Source organism: Poecilia reticulata, chromosome 2 (assembly GCF_904066995.2).
Source record: "Poecilia reticulata chromosome 2, P_reticulata-male-v2, whole genome shotgun sequence".
Lineage (NCBI taxonomy): Eukaryota > Metazoa > Chordata > Actinopteri > Cyprinodontiformes > Poeciliidae > Poecilia > Poecilia reticulata.
In genome coordinates, this window is record NC_088831.1 from 6,836,918 (window position 1) to 6,859,644 (window position 22,727).

At 39.4% G+C, this 22,727-nt stretch overlaps 3 protein-coding genes across 4 annotated transcripts in view; 1 reads left to right on the forward strand and 2 right to left on the reverse strand.

The window, feature by feature from the left end:
- Window positions 1-24: 24 nt before the first annotated feature.
- LOC103475226 (nucleoside hydrolase-like) lies at window positions 25-3,851 on the reverse strand. 2 transcript variants are annotated; one of them, XM_081616352.1, is made up of 9 exons: window positions 3,762-3,815; window positions 3,418-3,451; window positions 1,912-2,089; window positions 1,663-1,842; window positions 1,441-1,552; window positions 1,220-1,356; window positions 799-876; window positions 605-721; window positions 25-520 (listed from the first exon to the last, which is right to left on the reverse strand). In XM_081616352.1, the coding sequence occupies exons 3-9, from the start codon at window positions 2,086-2,088 to the stop codon at window positions 368-370; spliced, it is 954 nt and encodes a 317-aa protein (XP_081472478.1). In that variant the 5' UTR covers window position 2,089; window positions 3,418-3,451; window positions 3,762-3,815; the 3' UTR covers window positions 25-367. The 2 variants fall into 2 exon arrangements, with proteins under 2 accessions (XP_081472478.1, XP_008424912.1); XM_008426690.2 differs by lacking the exon at window positions 3,418-3,451 and having other exon boundaries at window positions 3,762-3,851.
- LOC108165628 (rho guanine nucleotide exchange factor 7-like) overlaps window positions 3,755-22,727 on the forward strand; it is a 37,611-nt gene continuing 18,638 nt past the window's right edge. The window contains exon 1 of the mRNA XM_081616336.1: window positions 3,755-3,859. The gene's annotated coding sequence lies outside the window, so the exon portion shown is untranslated. The remainder of the gene's footprint in view (window positions 3,860-22,727) is intronic.
- Window positions 5,648-21,791, reverse strand: LOC103475221 (protein-tyrosine kinase 2-beta-like). Its single transcript, XM_008426677.3, has 29 exons — window positions 21,549-21,791; window positions 21,141-21,466; window positions 18,850-19,028; window positions 17,435-17,522; window positions 17,211-17,290; window positions 17,055-17,117; window positions 16,892-16,946; window positions 16,662-16,802; window positions 16,375-16,446; window positions 15,774-15,875; window positions 14,944-15,061; window positions 14,743-14,782; window positions 14,426-14,457; window positions 14,215-14,262; window positions 13,482-13,576; window positions 12,694-12,775; window positions 11,036-11,136; window positions 10,790-10,905; window positions 10,391-10,491; window positions 10,185-10,274; window positions 8,832-9,036; window positions 8,634-8,727; window positions 8,225-8,263; window positions 7,883-8,002; window positions 7,722-7,754; window positions 7,177-7,201; window positions 6,500-6,675; window positions 6,312-6,392; window positions 5,648-6,173 (listed from the first exon to the last, which is right to left on the reverse strand). The coding sequence occupies exons 2-29, from the start codon at window positions 21,342-21,344 to the stop codon at window positions 5,925-5,927; spliced, it is 2,829 nt and encodes a 942-aa protein (XP_008424899.2). The 5' UTR covers window positions 21,345-21,466; window positions 21,549-21,791; the 3' UTR covers window positions 5,648-5,924.

Consider the following 22,727-nt stretch of genomic DNA (forward strand, 5'->3'; position numbering starts at 1 on the left):
TAATAAAAACACAAAAAACATCTGTACATGAAAGCAAAGGTTTATTTTGAAACTATATTGCTGCATCCTCCATCCATTCGTTTCTGTTCATTAAAAAGAATGAATCACAAAAATCTGTCAGTAGAGGAGAAAAAGAAACATTCACACCGTTGTACTGTTTTAATGTTAAAATATAATCCAGAGCAACTAATTGACAGGGTTCAATTTCAAAGTTATAGAAAGAAAAAAAAGACCCTATCAGTTATTAATGTTCTAAAGTTTTTTTTCCTTTTTATGCAGATTAATGCAGGCTGAAGGGTTCTGAAAAATGTTTGCTCTAAACCCAAAAGCTCGTTTCAGGTTCTCTTCTTGTTTCATGGAGATGTTTCTACTTTACGGCGTTGCACAGCATTTTCTTCAGCTTCTCCAGGTTGACTGTTTTCATGATGACGGCCTTGTGCTCCTTCTTCAGGCACTCCATGTAGTCCAGCACCATCATACCCCGGGTGTGTTTCCCATTCAGCTCCACTGTCACTGCCACCTGCCGGAGGAATCACATTTTAACCAAGCTGGGATTTCAAAAAAATAAATAAATAAATAAAAAAAAGTAGCGACAGCGGCTCACCTTCTCACTCTTTGTTATGAAGCCGTTGTCGACCGCAGCGGCGAGCGCGAACACGTCGCAGGGATTAAAGCCTTGCCCAGCTATGACTTCTTTTTGATACTCATCTGAACGAGCTTTCTGCGCACACATTGAACCAGACAATGCAGCTGCTGCAAACAATCGTAAAGAAATTGCATTATACTGAACTTACTTGCCTTCATTGAAAGCTCTGATATCTTCCTGATGAAGGCAGCCTTCTCTGTCTTTACGGACAGCCACTCGTCCCAGAAAGACTAGAAAAATGATTTAAGTAAATATTTAGTTGCATTCAATTGTTTCCATCTTTTTATTAAAGCCCACCAGGTATGACATTTGTCACACATTTAACTCTCCTTATTTGGATTGTATTCTTGCCTATCTTTGATTTTCTTCCAGTTCTCCAAATGCCTTCTAGAGTAAATAGAATAATTTCTGTCCTTTGTTCTAATTTTTGAGAGAACGTGATGCGTCAAGGCGGGTAGAATTTTTTTCTTCCATTTTCTCAAACCTTCTTGTGTAAGTCAAATAATTAAATAATTAAACAATAATTAAAGCAGTAAATCTTCTTATTCATTGCGCTTGTGTTTTAGGTCTCACCCATGGGAGGCTGCTCCGGCAACTGAACTCCCACGCAGCGATGTAGGTGGGACAGGTGTAGCGGTCCAAAACGATGAAAGCCGCTTCAGGGTCGGCCACAAAGTTGAACTCACCACACGAAGTGGTGTTACCCCGAGCTGTAAGAGTGGATGCAGCAGGTGGGTAAATAAAAGAGACTCCAGGGGTTGAATTTCTATATATATATATAAAAAAGTGCCCACACTCGGTGTTTCCTCCCATGATGTAGAGTGCTTTCAGCTTTTTGGGGAAGGAAGGGTCCAGCTGCACCGCGACTGCAAGGTTAGTCAGGGGTCCAGTAGCCACAAGGATCACCTGCAAGCCACGATAAATATACATTTGGAGCTTGAGGCTGACCGTACCGAAGGCGGTTTTGCGTCTGTGGTGACAAAAAAGCGTGACTGTGCTAAAACTTAATTTCCCACCTCTCCTGGATTTTCCCTTGCAATTTTATGCATCGCCTGCGCCGCTGTCTTCTTCTGCAGCAGCTCCACACCTGGAGCGTCTGGGTCTGGGACGTCCCCCAGTCCGTCTTTCCCATGATAATCCGACGCGTGCTGTTTACTGGCCAGCAGAGGCTTCGAGAAACCCTCATAAACTGGAATCTGTTGGACAGAGCGAGTAATTGTAAAACATCCGGAAAAGTGACTAACAAAACCTCTGTGTCGACGTACGTCCAGCCTGTTGCAGACTTTCAGGACACGCAGGGTGTTTGTGAGGACGTTCTCCAGAGGAGTGTTGCCATGGCAGCAGGTGATCCCCAAAACCTCCACATCTGGAGCAGTGAGGGCGATCATGATGGCCTGAGCATCATCGACTCCAGTGTCAACGTCGAGGATCAGCTTCTTCATTCTACAGTAAATGTGTGTGTATATTATAGTCCTTTTTGAAAAGTGCTGATGGGACTTTACAATTTTTACAGAAAATTTGAATTGACATATCCAAATGCCAGGTTCGCATAAGTATTTTGACTGGAGATTTGAAAATGGCCATATTTAATGCATTTTAACATGAGTGCATAACACTAATGAGATTTGAAGCATTTAGAAGCGCAACTGATCTGATGATGTAAGTCAGGTTCCATATGTAATTAAAATTTGAGATAAAGTTTCATTATCATTCAAGTGTTGAGTTAAAATTCAATTTTGCATTTCAATTTATATCTGATTATTAATTTGAATTGTATTTAGATTGAAATTTAAGTCAAATTATTGCAACTCTCATTAAAACCTGCTTTGTATCTTATATCTGTGCAAAGATGTGTTTAAACATCAATATGTGTTATTGGAAATACATATCAATTCTGCTGCGTATAACTTTGTCTGCAAGCGACGTCCGATTCACAGGTGTAAACAAACAGGTTGTAATGTTTACCCAGATTGCGGAAAACTCAGTAAGGCAGACTTGCATCATAAATGGCAACCTGGACTGCTGTGGTAGCGTGCAAAGCAGTGAAAGAAGAAGAAAGATCAAGTGGATAAAATTAAGATAAATTCTTCTTGTTTTAGTTCAGAGTGTGTTCTTTATTGCTTTAAATCACTTGGTTTTGTTTTGGAGGCTTCAGTAAAAGAACAAACACTGATTTTACATTTTAAGTGTAAGAAAGTAATGTTTCAGAGCTGTCGGAGAACTGTGCCGTAATTATACCTTACAAGCTTGTTAAGTAATCCTTTTTTTTTTTTTTTTTTTTTGTTGCTGTTTGAAATGGGTGTTGTTGACCAACCCAACCATTACCCAGTTATACCAGTTCTGTCAGGATGAATTGGCCAAAACTCCAGCAAACAATAGTGGGAGGTTAAAATATTTGACCCAAATCATGCAGTTCAGAGGCAAATCTGGATATTAAGAAAAAGTTATTTAGACCTTGAAGAAAGCCTCCTACCCATTATTGTGGCATTCTTGTTTTAAAGCACCATTATCTTTTTTTTACGCTCCTTTAATTTCTGGTAATATGCATTTATATACATCTGAAATTGTGAGGAAAAACGTCATATATTTTCAGTGGGATGGCATCCAATATGAAAGTTACAAATTATCCTGCATAGTAAATCTATATAAAGTCACCAATAAACAGGAAATGACGTAAAGGCAGGATGCAAATCTAGTCTAGATCTCGTCAACTAAAATGACTCAAACTGCTTCTTTTGCTCAGAACAGAAGCAGAACCAGTCGGCACTAACCTGGCTGACCTGGAGGACGATCCCCTCCCTCCGACTGAAATACAAGGTGAGAGAATTATGTTTTCTTTTCCACCCAATGTTTAGGTTGGAATGTGTTACACGATTCCCTCTGGTTGCAGAGCAGCCAGAGGGAATGTCATACCTCTAAAATGAAGCCCCCAAATCGCGCACTAGGCTGAATGTTCCCAACCCTTAAAAGGTGAGGCATTGCATCGGTTTTGCACTATTAAAACTAATTCCATTATTTATAACTTTTTTTATTTTTTATTTTATTTTTTTTAGCTGTTGCTATCATCCTAAACATGTTTTAAGATGCCCTGAAATGATCAAAATAAAAGTCTCACCTGCTGAATGAACGGACCAAAAAAGATGAAGAATGAGGAATGGCTTGGAAAGTGACTGAGTGTTGCTTTTATAAAGAAGAGGCCAACCCTGAGAACATGTGAGTAGGAGGCAAACTCCACCCTTATTTATTCTTCATACGTTAGGAAACATTGTCTGGCCTTTAGTTGCTTTCAGCATGTTGAATAATGTGAAAAAGTATTTGCCCCTTTCCATATTTCCTGTTTTTAATCATAGTTACACTTAAATTGAATCAGCTTTAATGTCAAAGATAACCCGAGGAAATAGAAAATATAATTAACAAGTTGCTTCATTTATGAAGGGGAAAGCAGTAAAGCAGCCCCACATCATCACACTGACATCACCATGTGTGGCTCTTTTTTAATTTATATATATATAAAATTCTGTGAAATGACTATTTGAAACACGTTATTTTTGTCTCTCCAGGCTATTTTCCCTGATATTATAATGTATTTGATCTGAAAGAGATTCACATTGGATTTTAAATTGATGTTGCATTGTTTTTGCCCAAGAATCCTGCAAGGACACATTCCTCTGTCAGACATGTAGAGACAGCTTCTTTATTTACTGCTGAAAATTGCTGAGTATCTTTGTTGGTAAGGAAAAAACAAAACAGTGAGCCAGAAATGAGAGCAGGTGCAACTCTCTTTTTTTTTTTTTTTACTTAAGTTATTTGTATTTTATTATTTAACACATCTGCCATTTATAAATACCTGTAGCTCTATAAATCTTCACATGGACATGCAAATTTTACAAAGGTGAAGGAAGACAAGACAAGACAAGACAGAACACATGTAATAATTGGCAACAAAGAACATTCCTGTCTAATTAAAATTGAGTATACTCTCTTCCATGTTTATCCCTCTGGAAAGCAAAAGGGAAAAAGAAGACTTTCACTCTTGCCTGTCCTGGACCATCCACATGGCCATTGCCTAAACTTCAGAGAGACGTAGAGATGTGGTTGGAGATTTTAATCCATGACAACGCGGCATGTAACTATGGCAATTCTTGAGATTGTGGTCCTAGGTCATTGAACAGGCCCTTCTGTGTAGTTTTGGGTTGATCCCTTGTTTTTCTCATGATCATTGATACTCCGCAAGGCTAGAAGAAGATTGACAGTTGTCATGAGTGTCTTCCATTTGCTAACAATTGCACCAGTAGACTTTGAATCTTACTACAATGTTTGCCTATTGTCCTGCAGCCCAGTCTAACCTCATGAGGGTCTACAATTTTGTCCCTGAAGTCCTTAAACAACTTTTAGGTCTTTCCCACAGTGGAGAGGTTGCAGTCCTGTTTTATGCAAGTTGAAATGCTTTACTACTAACCGTGGCCTGTAAATGTGAACCTGTTTTGTGGCTTTACAAAACCTGCTGGGACCTGTACCAGAAAGGTGCAACTTAGAAATACAGACATAAACATTTCCACACAGAGAGTATATCTCCTATATGATAACTTTGTGATATGCATAAAGTTTTTGCGCTACCCTCTTCAAACGACGTTTATGTACTGTGACCTTTCTATATACCCATACCTCAAATCAGGTGGCATTTTCATGTGAACATGCAAAATCTCTAAAGGTGAAGGAGGACAAGGTGGAACTTCTCAAACACAAATGAAGCTTTCGGCCTGAAAATTGGCATTTAGCAGAATTCCTCCCTTGTTATGTATGTCTATGTCTATGCACACTATCCTTGGGTGGGGCTCCTTCTGCATGAATTACTGCCTCAATGTGGTGTGATATGGAGGCAACCAGCCTGTGGTTATGCTGAGGTGTTCAGGAAACACCGATTGCTTTGATAGCAGTTGGTGGGTCTAATGTCTCTCATCGTCCTCCTGAAGTCAAATAAGTGTGACTGATAAGAGGAGACAGTGTGTGCATACATTTTTATTTCAAGCATTTACAAAATGCTCCAACTCAGAACTCTCCCTGCAGAAAAATACTTGCTGTGATGCATCGACATCACAGAAATATTTTGCAGTCGAGTCAGGAACAGGAAGTGCTTATTAACACAGTGTTCTAACATCGAAAATAAAGAATAAGCAGTACAAAATCGCTGCTTTTAAAGTTCCATGTATCCTGGTAATTATTTCAGTTTAACTTCAAACATCAATCTTTATTTACAAAGCAGGGAACGTATTTTCCTTTACTCGTCCGGCTCGCCTCCTCCTGCATCTTGGGAGCTGGGTTTGGGCTTGGCCAGGTTGGCCCTGACCCGAGCCTGGTCCACAGCGTCCAGCAGGTTTTTGGAGTCCAGCGCTAGCGTGTGGGCGGCGGCCAGCATCTGTTTCTGACACTCCTCCTTCAGCGAGGTTACAGAGTTCTGCTGGGCGAGCCGCATCTTGTTGATGAGCTCGCCCAGATCCTTGTTCAGGAGTTTCTTGGTGCCTTCGATCTGAGATGGGGAGGAAGTCAAGCGATAGTCTTATCACTCAAAACCTTTTTCATCTATCTTATCCATTGTTCGAGTGACAAACAAATATCGTGATTAAGCTTTAAACCCATAGGTGAGGCGCAAACGTCTAAAGTTTACCTCTGTGGTGACTGAGCTGTGCAGAGACGGCAGAATCTCATCAACACTTTGAATCAGACTGCGGAGAGTGATTCCTACAGCCTGTAGACAGCAAAGTGAGAGAGTGAAGAGCGCCCTCTCCTGGTCTTTTTACTTACAACCAACGATGAGGAGCATGGAGTCACCAAGACTCCAAGAGATGAGTGTACCTTGACAGCGGTGGGATACTCTGAGGCGGGCAGCGTGTTGACTTCGTTCTTCAGCTGCACCACCTGCTTCACCATCGCCATGACGCCGGTGTAGACCTCGTCTCCGGACCGGTCCAGCTCGGCTGTGGGCCGAGTCTGTGAGGCGGTGGGAGGCATTGAGGGTTTCTCCGGGGGACCTGACTCAAAAAAAAAAAATCAAAAGTTAACTCAAGATTCTTTAAAATATTTAATAAAACTTTCGCTGTAGCTTTGATTTAAGCCGTTCCATTGTTGCTCTGAGTGCATGTGTTTGGTTGTAAGCTGGTTAATGAGCCATTCGTTTGATTTAGAAGTGATGAATGCTGGTCTAATATTTGTGGGGGAGTATAGCAACTCGTCTGAGTCACACACAGAGAGAACTTTGGAAACCTTTGGCTCCACACGTCAATAACTAAATGACTAATTATGAAATTGTCTGAGAGGGAGACGCAGGCCGAGCGAGAGATCAGATGACCTGGTCATTGAGCTTTGACGTCATGACTTGTGTAAAAACCCGTAAGGACCGTATGATCGAGACTCTCTTTTCTGAGAGCGGAACCCTTGTGCGACCAAAAACCAGTCCTGGTTAAATTAACAATGGAGAGAAGCAGCTTGGTGATTTTCTGTTCTCTCAATAAATGAACATGCCCAGGACTCACCATTTGCTGGGCTTTGTTCAGGAGGCTGTAGATAAAAAAAATAGAAAAGCAGGAAATTTGATGAGTTATATTTCTGTAATAAAAAAATAAATCTGAGCCAACAAAGTTGTTTGTTGGCTCAGCTCTTATGATGCGAGCCAAACCAACTTTTACCAACACAAGGATGACCCAACTTACTTTAGGACTGTCTTATTCACACATGGTCAAATAAAGTCATACTACACCCTGATTAATATTTGGTTAAACTTTATATGAATATATATGAACCTATAGTTCAAAATACTCATGATCTACATTTTTTTCCCCCTTATAAACTTATAAGTTATAAAAATACACCTTGTGTAGAAAATCCAGAATGAATTCAAACTTCCACACTTTTTTTATCTGGTTATGTTTTATAAACTGCTAAAAAAAAAAAGGTCAAATTTTACCATTAATATTACATTTCCTGATGAGTGCATGTAAATATATGAGCAGAACTGGGTTGCTATTATTTAAAATATACACTTAAATACGTCAGAGAAAGTGGTGGAAAAAAAAATTACCTTGGTTAGTGAATCTTGTCTCACCACAGGATCCTATGAGCCAAAGAAAACCAACATGGTTCTGCGTCACTGAATGCGGCAGTGTGGTAGCCAGTTTGTCGGTAGCAGCTCAGGTTAGGGTGTGCGTGTTTAGGTGCGAGCGAGCGAGTGACGTGTCTCACCAGTTGTCTCTCTTCCTGCTCCAGCCACTGTTTGTCCATCAGCATCTCTCGCCTCTGTCTCTGTAAAGTGTCCTCCACTCTCTCTTTCCCCCACAACATCCTGCTGTCTTTCTCCGGAGCCTAAAAAGCGCACGGACGCAAATGAAACGCCACCATTTTTTTGAGGGAGGTATTTTAAGCCCACCACATTAGTTTGTGTTAGTTTCATGTTTTGCCACATTCTGGCACTTTTTCTATTTGCATTGTTATTTTTCTTTTAGTATGTTTCTATCTGGGTTACTTTTAGTCTAACTGTGGTTTTTACCACACAACTCTTAGATCAATTTTCTGCTTTTTGGTTACCTTTATGCGTGCGAGGGTGTTGCCTTGAGTTCTGGACGGCTGATGGAGAAGTAGAAAAAGAGAAAATTAATGCTGAGTATTTCATAGTTGGTTTAATATGAACAGAAGAAAATTAGAGCATTAATACAACAACAATCTGAGCAAATTCTTGAAATAAACAAAGAATTTATGACTCAGAGGGAAATTGAAGACGCAACTTCTAGGCAGTGCAATCACTTTTAATCTATTTCTAAAACTGTCAGCACCAAATTGAGAAAAGTTGCTAGCTATTCAGAATCAGAAGTGAGAACTTTGGCCTATTTAAATGCTCTGTCACACGATATACAGTAGGTTAACAATAAGTGCTGCCGTTTCAGTCAACGTTTCACACCGACATGAACTCATGTTGAAACAGTTTGACTTCTGGTACCTTTGGCGGAGGGTCTGTGCGCGTGGAGGAGAAAGACTGAGACCTTACTCTTCTAACATCTGTTTCCTGCTCCAGCTCCATCTTGTGGATCTCACTGTCAAATAACAAGCATGTGTAAACAATCCAATCGCGACTGAAGTAAAAGCCTGGCATTTGGAGGAGTGTGTGTGTGTGTGTGGGGGGGGTGTCTGTGTGCACCTGAAGGAGAAGACGAGGTCCCTGAAGGTGGGGCGGCTGTGCGGCTCGTAGGCCCAGCAGCGGGTGAGCAGGCCGTAGATGGGGGGAGGGCACTGCTGGGGTTTGTGGAGCCGGACCCCGGACTCCAGCTGGTTGATCACCTGCCCGTTCTCCAGCCAGTAAAAAGGCTGCTGGGCCATCGAGAAGATCTCCCAAACACACACACCTGTTGAAGACACACCCATGGTTGACTTTGTCAATGTTTAAATCTGGTAGATTATCGAAAGACATAAAGCAGACGATGGGCTAAAAATATTTGGTTTGAAAATTCTTCAATAAGAGCATCAGCTTTATCAAGTAATTATCTCTGACTTTTGATTTTAGTCCGTATCTCACAGAAATGTTGCTTCAGTTCTGGTCACTCTAATCATCTTTATCCATCTGCTTCTGGAGCTTTGGGAGCCGGTAACTCCTCCAGAATTGCCTCAGGCCTCTTGGCCGCTTCACTAAAAACGCTCTTGTTCCCCACAAACCTAGCTGTGTATTGCTGGGTTTGTGGTTGTGCCGTTCTATTTTTAGATTCAAAATGATGCACAGAACCAAAGTATTCTGAAATGATCTTGTAGAAAAAGTGTCTCGGTCTGAATGTGTGCGACACTTTTCAATTTTTACTTGCCAAGATTCTGAAAATTGTGCTGTTTTCCTTCTACTTTACAAATATGCTCTTATAAAAACTTACAGTTTTGAAGAGGTTTGAATAATTTTTCTTAGTAGCTGGCTCTTTTTTTCCTCTTAAACCAGGGCACGTTTTTCTTTAGTGTAAGTTGACACACTAATTCTGTTGGAAGCCATTTTCTCAGTAGCTGAGTAGCAGTAGCATCCTTTACAATTTACATGCAGTTTCTAAAACACTAACCAGATGTTTGACTATGGAAAAACAAATAGAGAAACTTCATCTAGAAACTTTCCAAGTTGCCAGAGACTATGAGCACTAATCTAGTCCCATAGATTTTCTGGGGAGGATTTGAGAGCAGACTTTAGGTGAGTATTAACAAACGATAAAAAATTAAAATAGGACTTCTTCTGGTGAGTTTTTAGGAGGAACTGCTCTGACCATAAAAAAATGAAGAGAAGCCTAACATATGAAGTGTCAGCATAAAGAGGCTCGATTCAGTGAGTTTTACATGGACTCCCATATGGTTTTAGTATTCAGAGCTGATTTTACTCGGTTCAGTTTCATTCAGGGTTTGCTTCATGGTTTCCTTTTACAGACCATGTCTACATAAATAGGTTTTAAAAATTAAAATGAAAAGTGTAAAAAAGACTTTTCATGAAGTCTCTATTGGTTAGTAGGAAGATGTGTTTTCTCATTACCAAACATCCAGACGTCGCTGGCTGAGGTGAAGCGTCTAAAGTTGATGGATTCAGGAGCCATCCATTTGATCGGTAATCGACTGACAGAAGCTGCACATAGAGAACAGGATCCAAAAATACACTGGAAGTTAAATTGTGTTTTACTGACATTTATATAAAAAATAAATAAATAAATAAATGCATACAGGGCAGCTGCGTTTATGTACCTTTATAATATTCTTGTTCATCAACGTAGCGAGACAGTCCAAAATCTCCGAGCTTAACGCATTCAGCGGATGCAACCAGGATGTTTCTAACGGCAATATCTCTGCAAACACAAACAGTGGTAGAAAGATAAGAGATAAAAATCAAATTCCAGAAATATTGAAGTGGCTTAAAGATTTCTGGAGTTGCTTAAATGGAAAGAACAGAAAGCAACAGTTATCCCTGTTGCTGGTGTACCTTGTCTTTCCACTTAACTTTCCATGAATGGTCTTAGATACAGAACTTTAGTGGTTGTTATGGAGATTAACTAAAAGTCCCTGGACTTTGACCAACATAGAAAAAGTAAGGCACAAATTTAAAAAAAGCCTCAGTTGCTTGTTTGTTCACTTTAGCAATGTTACCTGTGTACCATGCTGAGTCCCTCTAGGTAAGCCAAGGCTTTGCAGATTTGTAGACAGTACTGCGTTAACTGTGCTGTGGTCAGGATGTACTGCTGCTCCACAAGGTAGTTTCCCAGCTTGCAGATAAACAGACACATGAGCATAACAATGACTAACTGTACTGGTTGTGATAGTCAGGCCAGATGCATGAGAAGCTGCTCGTGTTGCTTTTAATCACAACTTTACAGTCTGAACTCAGAACCACACCTCTCCATGTTCGTAGAGCTCCATGACGATCCAGACCGGATCGACCTCAATGACCCCGATGAGACGCACAATGTGAGGGTGGTCCAGGTTTTTCATGAGATCTGCAATAAAGGAATCAACATAGATCAATAAAACATAACATTTGTAAATTATCTGTAATACAGATGTTACCTACGGTGTTTTTTATTGGCTTTTTTTAACCGTTGACATAGTGAAAAACATCTCAGCATTACCACAGAAGCTAACATCAACACAGAAGCTAACATCAACACTCTTCCTTATTTCCACTCTTAATTTGTCTTTGACATCCATAAAATATTATTAAAATTGAATTTGAGGGTGCATCCAATCAGTGCCAAGGAAAATAAATGGTTGTCCTGGATTGGCTGCTTTGGAAACTGCAGCTAATAGCATATCAAGCAGCATTATGCCTAGTTATTTCAGCTTCCCAAGCTACATTAAAATTTTTTTTTAGCTCTTTAAAAAAGTTCAGCGAGTCGGCAAATTTTCTGCAAATAATTTGGAGATACATCCAACAGAAGGTTCACCCAACTTTCTGGGTGAATCTGCAAATACTGAACTACACATAGTTGATGGTTCATTATATCTTGTGTTTACAGAGTGTCAGCCAAAGCCCAGAGTAAAGCTGAACTTGTCATGTTAACCGAGAAAAATGCAGTATTTGTCCGAATGAACATCTATACAGCTAAGCACAATAGTGATTTTTTTATATAATCCAAAACGTAAACCTATGGCAGCAACAGTTTATCCACCAAGTTCAAAGCCAATGTTTTGGTGGGCACCATATACAACAGTGTGCTTGGTTAACCTACTTAGCAACAAGTTCCTGGTGTTAGTTGTTAGTGAAACACTTGGCAGTTTATAGCATGATGAGGCTCACAGCTAGCGGTCACAACCACAGCTAGAAACCAAAACCAGAAAATAAAAGAGATGCAGACAATAGATTTTAACCTAGAACTATAAAAGTCTTATACTCGAGGTTCCTGTGAAAGTAGTCAAACCGCTTAAAATGTTTCACATTTTGCTATATTACAGCCACAACAATGTATTTTATTGGAATTTTATGCGATAGAATCAACACAAAGTACCAAACATGGCGTAATTGTGAAATGTTAAACAACTGTCACACTTTCTGCAATTAAAAATCAAGATGCGTATGACATTTTGCATCAAATCATCATGAATCAAATTCAGTTTGCTCTAAATTAAACAAAGGTGTTGCCATCATTTTTTAAAACACACTAGCCTAAATTAAAGCCTGAAAGAAGCCTGTTCAGATTTTCCCCACTGGAGCTGTGGTTTCTATATAAGCCTGTTTCACAAAGCCACAAGCAGACAACAGGAAGTCAGAGGAACGTCGCTCTGATCAAGAACACGTAGCGTCCAAACAAGCGACAGGCAATGTTTCGTTTCACCTATTCTTTTAAAAATAACGTTTCCGCAAAATAAACACCTCCATGAAGTGTTTTCTATTAAAAGCAACATAATAAGGTTGCTAATGTTTCGGTCACATCATCATCATCATCATCATCATCATCATCAGTGTTGACACGAAGAAAGGTCGAGACGTGAGTAATGCAGAATCTCTCTGAATGGGTCTGAGCAAGAAACAATCACTGCAGCAGCCAAGCACTCACCAGCTTCACTTAGAAACTTCTCCTTCACATCCGCCGAGCAGTCTTTGCATGTTTTGATCGCCACGCGGGTTCTCTCTCCACTCTGCAAACACACGTCATCGCCATAGCAACTCATTCAGTGTTTTTGTAGAAAGACTTACAGTGCAGTTGAGGCAGTGTGGAGATTAGGGTGAGTTTACTGCTGATAGAAAAGTACGTACAGTGGCAACTATGGCTGGGCGATTTGGCTTAAAGATCAAATCTCTGATTTTTTTTTTTTTGTGTGTTGCTTTCTTTAAAAAAAAAAGAAATTACAAATGACTGAAAATATTTTCAAAAAGTGGCTTTTACTTCCATCATTCCTTCTTTGAGTTATATGATTTAATATTAGGATCAGGCTACATGAGTGTAACAAAACACAATAAGAAAAAAAGTTGCTTTAATGAGAAACGAGCTGGAGTATTTTTTTTCTTTTTTTGTAAAATTAGTACTTAATTCTTCAAATACAACTTTTTTGTATTATTTTGACTTCATTGTTACATTATGACTTTATTCTTCTAAAAAAATAGCCTGACCTTTATGTTTCTTCATAGAGTTACCTGAATTCAAAGTCCAACTAATTAGAAGCTGTCAAACAAGATGGTGGACCTTTAACATGCTGACATCACTATGAACTACGGAAACCCACGCCATTAAAGCTTCTAAAATTAAATCTTCAAAAACCAAAATTTTAATTAATCAATAAAATTGATTTATCACCCTGACCTAATAGCAACATATGAAAGAACCTTAAACCAAGACAAACTCACTGGACTTTTGTAAACTCCCTCTTGGACTTCACCAAAAAAACCCTCGCCGAGGATCCGACCTACAACGATGTCATCTCTGGAGATCCGATGTTTGTCTGAGCACAAAAAGAAAAAAATATGGAAGAAAGAAATTTCTGAGGATTCAATAAGATTATCCAGAAGAACCATAAAGATGTAGCTGTGCTACCCAATGCCTTTCACACTTGGAGCCCCTTGGAAAAACATCCACAGCTAAAGCAAATGAATTACAGTAGCATAATATGATGGTATGCATGAAGCCTGCTGCTGCTTTCAGGCGGCTCACTGTGAAGACGGTTGGACCGCTGTGCTTTACGCGCTTTGAACTACAGAAATAGTTTTGAGATTGTGTCTCTAGTTTATTAAGACGTGCTTGTAGATAGCATCTAATGGTCGTCATGGAGACTTGTTTACCTCAAGCGACCTTTTGAGAATTTTGTTCAACCTATTCTTGCTTGGTCCCCCCACCAGATACATCTCAGTTGGTCTCCAGCGTTGCTTGACTCGGCTGCTGTCACATTTTTATGAGCGTCTTATATCACAAATTTAAACATCGTTTTCCCTAAGATTTTTTTTATATAATGGCATTTTCTTTATTTATTCATTTCTTTTTTTCATTGTTTTTATTTTTACGCTCAGTCATTACGAAGCACTTTGTGATTGTCTGAGAACAATGCTGCATTATTTGCCTAATTTAAAATGAATTATTACTCACCATCATACTTTGCGGTCTGTTCTGGGATCTCTGCATAAATATCCGAACCTAAAGGTTAAGTGAAAAAACCCCAAACATTTTAAAACAGCAGTTACGTCCAGCATTTATTCCTCAATTAAAACCTTTCTAAATGTAGTTAGAATAGTGAGATGCAAATAAAAACTCGAGACGTGAGAGTCTGTTAAGTTTATAAATGAAGATATTGACTTACTTGGACCTCTGTCTGGGCCGGAGGGACCAGCTCTGGAATGAAATGTAGAGAAAATCTTGTTTTGGCGTTCAAAAATGGAAATAACATTAATGCAGCTGTTGTAAAAAGAAGTCGGTTGCGAGTAATGCTTGAATGACATTTTTTTTTTCAAACAGAGAGGAACATGAAAGAAAATGTCAAATAAAATACAGAGGAAAAGAGGAAGCAAAAATAAACCCAACACCTACACAGTTTTTGCTTTTGGCGTATTTACAGAAAAAAAAAAAAAAACGTTTCAGTGTCATGAACATTTTTGAAACTTGACCCATAATAGTCACCTTTGAGGTATGTCAGGAAGCTTTAGCCTTGTGTCTCTTCCTGTGAAAACCAAATACAGCACTTTCATTATGACTTAGTGACGTCAAGGTTGTAAAGCGGGACTTCTTTTTTTGGGGGACTTCTTTTTTTTTATGTTCATTTTTGCTTTTTTTTATTTGTATACCACAGTGATTTTGCCCTGCGACATACTGTGATCGTACCTTTGTTAGGTCTGATCATGAGCGATTTCTCGGCTTTTCCTTCCAGTCGGCAGTAGCCATCGATCAGGTCGGCCATGTTCTCTGCTACGGCCAGGGAGGAAATGTTCACTGCAAGCGGCTGCGGAGTTGAAAGCACAAGATAATCTGCTTTAGGTGAAGATGTTGGGGTTTGAAAGCCACAAAGATAGTGCAACTCAGAAGCCACATCTGGATGCAAAGGAAATATGAAGAAAAGGAGAAGCTTGGCTTGGCACTCCCAGAACAACAAAAGTTTTAATATGACTGGAGGATGTAGGTTGTGGTCCAAAAGTGGAACCATGCTGGTCTTTTTGGTCAAATTAGACATAAAAAAAAAAAAAGTTCTTGGGCAAAATTACTCATGAATCTTAATTGTTGTACCAGTGACACCTCTGTAAGGCTGTTGACCCTTCAAGTTCCCGTTATTCTTAGATAAAACTTGTGTTTTCTAGTTTACCAGGAGGATATATTTTGTTTCTGATTCATGGATCTCAGAATAACCCTACACTGACCAATCCTAAGTATGTTTCAGCTCCTGATTCTCTAAGCTTTGCTTAGAGAAACTGACTGTGTCAGTGTCTCCTGGTTAGCTACTGAGCAGTCATTAGATAAGCATGCTAATACATGAGGAACTGGCTCAAACCAGAGAAAGAGATGCATTTATTTAGTTGCAGAGAAGAACTACATGTAGTATGTTTGCATGCACAAAAGCATTGAGAAGGTTATGAGTGCTTTGCGTTACGCCCGTCATCGCACGACTTTCTCCTGCTACTCTAATTGTGAAACTGCTGAGTCGGGAAGTGAAGTGCTACCTGTTTGGATCCCTCTATGTGCACGGTGAGGAGAGCGCGGCCGTCAGGCTCAGCGGTGCTGGAGATGCTGCGAACGTCAGAGAACTTGGCCAGACAGACGGGCTGCGAAATAGACAGTGTTTGTGATTAACGCTGATGTACTTTGGAACTGCTGGTTAAGGTGAAGCAATAAAGAGCTAAAGTTTATACCTTGACTATTTAAACCCCAACTTCACACCCACCTGTTGCCATTACAACCCAACCCACTTCCTTTTTTCTTATTTCTGGTTCTTTTTTTTTTTTTATGATTTATGGAGATAAATAGCCTGAAAATGCATTTTAAGAATTTTCACTCCACCCTTTACCTCTTAGATGTTGTTCTGACTGTGACCCTTTGACCAAACCAAAATAAGTCTGAGCAACATTTCCCTGTTGCAGACTATAAGTAAAGTAGATTAGAGAAAAACAATTAAAGCAAATATCACATACTCAGGAGGAGCTACAGGGATCCACAGCTCAAGTGGAGAAATATTTCACTTTTTAGAATATTTTTTTGCTAAAATAATTGAAGAAATCAACTGGTATGATTAATAAACTGGAAGATGAAAAGATTTCCACTCACTTTTGAGTTATCCGTTTGTTGACTGATCCCTCCGGCTCCTATGACCAGGTCTATAGATAGATTCCAGCCGTGCTACAGAAAAGCAGAACACAGAAAGGTTCTGCATGTTAAATAGCACTTTTCTGCTTTTTCTAAAAGGCAAACACCTTCCATATCTCTCAGTACATGCAACATAAAACTCATTCATTGCTTTGAGAAAGTATGTCTTATGTTTACGATTTTGAGGGACACCCAGATGTTCCAGGTTGCCCAGATTGATTAATACATGACGCCACAAGACGGCTCACCACCAGCTGGCAGCCATAGCTCTCCTCAGTGATGCTGTAGCACTGAGACAACGTGGTGAAGAACTTCGCCATGCACTGGTCCTGCTGAAACGTCGAGTAGCTCTGAAAGGTCTGCTGGATCAGCCGACGCAGCTGCTTGGGCTGTTACGCGACCACACAGACAGACGGCATCATTCGCTGACGAATCAGTGGCGAGAACAAAACGACACGTGGTCTGGAGGTGACTGTACCTTCATGCTGTCTATGAGCTCTCTGGGAAAGAACAGGTCCAGCCCTACGTCTTTCCTAAAGAGTGGAGTGAATAAATATTGGTGTTTTTAGAGCTACAATTTTATGCTTCGATCAAGCGGCTTGAACACTATTTTCCTGAAAGACCGTAAAGACTTTACTTACTCCAGCAGTTCAAAGTTGGACTTTTTCTCCAGTCCATTTGGATTCATGTCCTTGTAGAACCTCCTGCAGCAACAACACCAGGATTTATATGTCAGTACCAACACGACTTTGCCGTCTTCTTCTTTAAGCCTCGATGAAACATCAGCCGTTCTTTACCTGATCTCCAGACAACCAAGCTGTAAGGCCATCCCATCGCTGACTTTGGAGGCATAATTATGCATGTAATCACTTCGTACCTGTCGAAAACAAACAGCTTTTTTTTTATATTTACCAAACATTTTTAGCAGGATCTTAGTTTAACCCTGATGTTTAATGAATTTCCTATAACTTAAAAAGTAATCTGGAAATTCTTTAAAGGTGGACATCTGTAGATATTTGACCTGTTGGTAAAAGTAGAGCATGGTTGTTCTGTCATCCATAAAGGTCTCCAAGAAGTCTGACGGAATGTATCTGATCCTCAGGTCATATCTGTACAGACAAACATCATAATTAGCTAATCGGAAATAGAATATGCAGGACTCTAGAGTGCAAGCCCATATTGTTGTGTAACTCAATCAGAGATCATGAAGGGCTCAGGGCTCATTGAGCGCATATATCTATGTGCACAAACAATAATTTGTCAAATGTTCACTTAAATCGCACATACACTTATGATTTCGATTTCCTTTTATTTCATTCATTTACTTAAAGTTTAAATTTCCTGTCACTGAAGCACTTTAAACACTCTTCAATAAGTTCCCTGTCTTGTACAACACATAAGAACTTATGTTCACTAGATTAAACACATGGAAGTCAACACTGTATATATGGAAAGAGATTTTTGTTTTTAAAGTGAAATACTTTAAAACTGAAGTTAAATGTGAAAATATGGGTGCACCTAACTTTAGTAGTGGTGGTGCAAATAAGAAAAAGAAACCACATGAAACCAGCGCAAAAAGTTACATTTAGAGCTGATATGTTTCAACTGGTTTTTGAGCCAAACTGATTTACCAGATCTGCATTTTTCAGCATCAGAATCAGCTTTATTGGCCAAATTTCTGCTCACAACCAAGAAATTTGACTTGCATTCACTGCACAGACATTTTTAAAGTAACTATAAACAATATGGTTTCAAATAGAAAAAAATATTTTATTCCACTTTTATAGATTGTCAGGGTTTCTTTGAATTATAAAACCGATGTGATCTAAAAGTTAAAAGCTTACACTTTGATAAAACTGTTTTTATAATGATTTCTACTTAGATGACTACCTATTGTATTAGTTTATCACACCAAAGCTAGTTTTTCTTTCTCATTTAGTCATGTTTGAGTTAGCGTAATTATTCTAAAATAAAAACAGGCCTTTTTTAAAAATGTTTTTCAGCCTTTAGATCACTTTACTTGTCTAGTCTAGTGTAAGGGTCTTACTTTAGTTTTAGTTTAGAGCCCAAACAAAGCCTTTGAAATCTTATTATTTTTTTTTAATTTGTTAAATTATTCTTGCTGATCATAAACTGCAAATTCAAGGATCTGTTTTCAATTCTTACCAGATCCAGGCCAGATTTTTCTGCATTATATATTTTATCTCATGCAAGTTTGTCCAGAAAAAAAAGCAAAACAAAAAAAACGGTATTAAAGCACATTTGGTCAATCAGCAGCTAGCTTTAGTTTTTATATGAATTATGGAAAATGAGAGCTATTCCATGATGTCATAAAAAAATAATGTTAAAAATTTAATAGGAAATTTGAGTCACTATCTGCAGTTTATATCAGTTTATCTCCACCAAACAAAACTAGAAATAGAAGCAGTCACTGACCTCCACTCGGCCTCGATGTGTTGCTGTTCATAGCGCTGTGTCAGCTCAGTCACGGTCAGGTCTGGATGCAGCCAGTGCATCTCTAAAGACTTCAGGTGTTTGAGAAGAAGGCCGTAACAGAGGCTGTGCTTTATGTCTGGACCCACACAGCCACTGGACAGCACCGTATGGATGACGTTCTAGAGGAGAAGTAATTGTTAGCATGCGATTGTCCTTTGACATTTTCATAATGGCTGCCAGAAAAGTTGAGTAAATCCTCGTGTCGGCTTTTTTCTCAACCCAAAGCTTTGATTTTGACACTTTCCTCAGCTAATGGTGCAAATTGGAAACTTATTGACTCATTATTGACAGCAAACTCTCGAACAAGCAAGGCGACTTGGTTGCAAACAGTCTCGCAACCGAGGCAGAGATATTATCAGTTCTCTGTGAAGGTTTTGAGTTGAAGCAGAAATAGCAGAAGATGTGCTGAGGGCTTTGCAAGGCATCTACATCAAGTCTGAACTGAGGTGATTCCCTTTTACAAGCTGAGTAAAGCAGTGGACAAACAGCCAGATAATGCTGAGATCATTGGAAATGTAGGTTTAAGGGAAAAAATTAATAACACAGCTGAGTGAAGCTTAGAGGACAGCAGCATAGGACAGTATCTACTCATCCTAAATTATGAATTCAGGTAAGCTGGGGCTGCAGGGAACTAACTAAGCTTCAATGACCAACGTTTGATTAAGAAAAAATAAGAAGAAAGCCTCCTGAAATCCGATTTTAAACTAAAAAAGTAATTTATTCCGTCAGCAACATCAACTTCAACAGCCGATTTCACTACAGAAGCATTAATAAAATGTTCTTTTTTTCAGTTTTAGCCATTAGTGTTTCACTAAATCAGGCAAATGCATAGGATTCAAATGTACAGAATTCTAAGAAATGCGTCGTTGGAGCTTATATTGCTAATAGTCGATACCTGAACGAGCAATTTGACAATTAAGTTGAATTTATACCAGAAATGTCAGCATAGAAAATTTGAAAAAAATAAAATAAAATAAATAAATCACATTTTATTGAATTAGAATTCATTTGACTTAATTGAATTAAACTGAAAACTACACACACTTCATAACAATCTGCAGCGCATGATGGAGTTTGTTTCAAAAACGGAAATACTCATGTTCTCACCTGCGCTACTGATATAGAAGGGAAGAGAAATAACGAAAAGCAAACATGAAGCTAAACAGATCTCTCGTTTACGTACGAGCTGCTGTTAACGGTGCAGCGCAACTATCTGTAGCAGGAATTTAGAGCAAAAAAATGTAAGATCCATTTGTTTCTGTCACATAACAAGCAAGTAAATGTTGTAGTGAGCACGCTCAGTAGTACTTAATAGAAGTGTTAATAGTGTAGCTTTGACAGTGATGATAAATATAGCAGCTGCTATTGTAAAGGTTCCTCCAGCAACAATGACTGTGCTGCAAGTGTCAAAGATTTTTATAAGAAGTTACCAAATATGTACTTTCTTGCATAGAGAATTTAATATGCTAATTTTTATGATGCTGTGTGTGAAATGTAACCACACTACCCAAACAGGTTGAGTAATCAAATAACCAAACTTTTTCCTGTGGTATCCAAATTTCTATTTAAGATTGAATGTGCCACATAGACTGGAGAATAATCAAACAACGTCATCCCTTCTGAACCCTCTCTAAACCTCTGTACTCTGAAATCACACAAAATTATGGAATGTGTTCACATTTGAACTATTTGGTGAAACTTTCTTCATAGTGCACACATGGGAACTCTTTTTACTTTCAACATTGGGAAACATTTTTTGGGGGGTTCCAGAGTGAAAATTTTACTCAGATATTTGTGTGGATAGTAAAAAACACCTATTTTCTAAAAACACTGATGTGTTAGCTCAGCCTCTAACCTGAAATCAAGTTGTTCCTTTCCGCTGTTGCCACATGCTTGCTGGGAATTACTGCTAATTGAAGACTAGTCTCTCTTTGACAGAAATTCACCTTACATTTGGCAACATGACTTGAACCTGAATGAATTGCCTTGGATTGTGACAAAGACCCAACCACTTTGAGAGATTCTCATGTTTTAAGTTTGAAGAGCATCTAAACAATATTTAGCCGCCGTGCTGAAGTGAGCAGAAGAGCATAGAGTCTTCAGAGATGAAAACCTGAAAGGTCGGGTGATGGTACGGCATTTTTCGGCTGTTTATTTCCTGTGTCTTGACTGACTTTTTACAGTGTGTTGCTGTAATCAAAGACGGGTTGGAAATAAGCAGAGGAGCATACCTTGATTGTCCAGCCCTCCTCACAGCGGACCAGCTTGAAGTTCTTCCCCAGGTTGGAGCTGTTGCTGAGGAAGCACACTTTGATAATCTTCACCGGGAAGATGCTATCCCTGCCAACGTGCGTGATGGGAGACATATACGAGGAATCTGTCGGGCTGGTGGGAGACATGCTCCTCCAGGTCAAGGTGTTGACGTCGCCCGACATTGTTCGCACAGAAGTGGACCCAAGGCACGTAGACTACTGCAGAAAGACGCACATGACTGTCACCGTTTCACTCTGATGCTTCCTTCTGCCTCATAAAGAAAGCCCGAAGGGCGGCATTGGGGCTGAAAAGCACAAAGAGAGTTGGTCACAGTTAAAACAAGTTAAGAGAGCAGATCGGCAAACTGTTCTGTTTGCGCTGCGTACCTGTTGCTCTCACCCGTCGTCTTCTCCTTCCACGGCTCAGAAATCCCCTTCCAGATCTCTAAAACCAAACACAACTAAGTTCAGCCACACCGACCTCAACATCACTCGAATAAGAGCAGACATGCAGCTCAGTTTTACAGCTCGAAAGCGAAGAATCACCCAAAGCAGAGCGCTGAAGGGGAATAATATCAGTTGCTGAAAGAGGAAACGCACAGAGGGCTGAATAAGGAAGTGGAAGGGCAGCTACAGAAAAAACTGACATGCCTGATGAAACCTCTGTGACTGTCACTGCCTGTTTCTTATACAGTGGCAGAGCCAAGCATCATACCTACAGCAGCTCTCTAACTTTCACTTCCGCTTGCAAAACGTTTGAAAATGTTTAATTTGTTCTCATTACATCCAGACTTGGAAGTTTGTGAAATTCAAACTTAAGGCCTCTTAATTGTTTCCTAAGCATATAAGCCTAGCATTGTTCAGCTTGCTTGACTTTAATAAAGATAATTAGCTGTTTTCAGACTTGGAAACTTTTCATTTGCACTCAGTTTGTAAGTCGGTTATGAATATGTGCAAAACCACTTTAGTTTCCTCGTCCATCTCTGTGGTTTTACTTCAGAGTACTGACGGTGTGTGGGCTGCCTCACTTTAAAAGTCATTCATCCACCTCTGCTAATTAGGTTTAGTGGAAATAAACTTGAAATCAGTTGCAATAAACAAATTAAAAATAGTTTAAATGTCTCAACGCAATCTATATTTCAAGTAACTTCTGGAGATTAATTGTAAAAAAGCAATTTTTACTGAATTCTGCACCCTTAAAATTGTTGAACCCTTTCATTATAATAACCTTTAGGATTCATTAGAGCATCTTTTTGTTGTTTTAACCTGCTGCAAGCCTGATTTTTTCAAATTAATGCTCCACTCGAAGGAAGGCTACCCTGATGGCCACTTTAGCATTTCCCATGATTTTATTCTGAATCTGAGCCTCGGTGGCGTTTGTGATATTTTCCCCGTTGTGTTGTTCGGCTTCTTCATGACATTTTCTCCCAGGATTTCCTGATATTTGACTGAATCCATCCTGCCCTCCACAAACTGCAGCTTTACAGTTTCAGAGGACCACCACTGTCTTCATATTTTTGATCCACTCCTCCACTGAACAGAATCCCACAACTTCCTTAGCTGATT

Bases quoted from the DNA above. Each gene is read 5' to 3' on its own strand.
- LOC103475226 (XM_008426690.2), bottom strand. From the start codon at position 2,088: ATGAAGAAGCTGATCCTCGACGTTGACACTGGAGTCGATGATGCTCAG. The intron at 1,843-1,911 runs GTACGTCGACAC...TCTGTCCAACAG, and splicing joins AAGTCTGCAACAGGCTGGAC to ATTCCAGTTTATGAGGGTTT. The intron at 722-798 runs GCAAGTAAGTTC...ATGTGTGCGCAG, and splicing joins TATCAGAGCTTTCAATGAAG to AAAGCTCGTTCAGATGAGTA.
- LOC103475221 (XM_008426677.3), bottom strand. From the start codon at position 21,344: ATGTCGGGCGACGTCAACACCTTGACCTGGAGGAGCATGTCTCCCACC. The intron at 14,458-14,742 runs GTGACTATTATG...ATTTCATTCCAG, and splicing joins CTTCCTGACATACCTCAAAG to AGCTGGTCCCTCCGGCCCAG. The intron at 10,492-10,789 runs GTAACATTGCTA...TTGTGTTTGCAG, and splicing joins GGACTCAGCATGGTACACAG to AGATATTGCCGTTAGAAACA.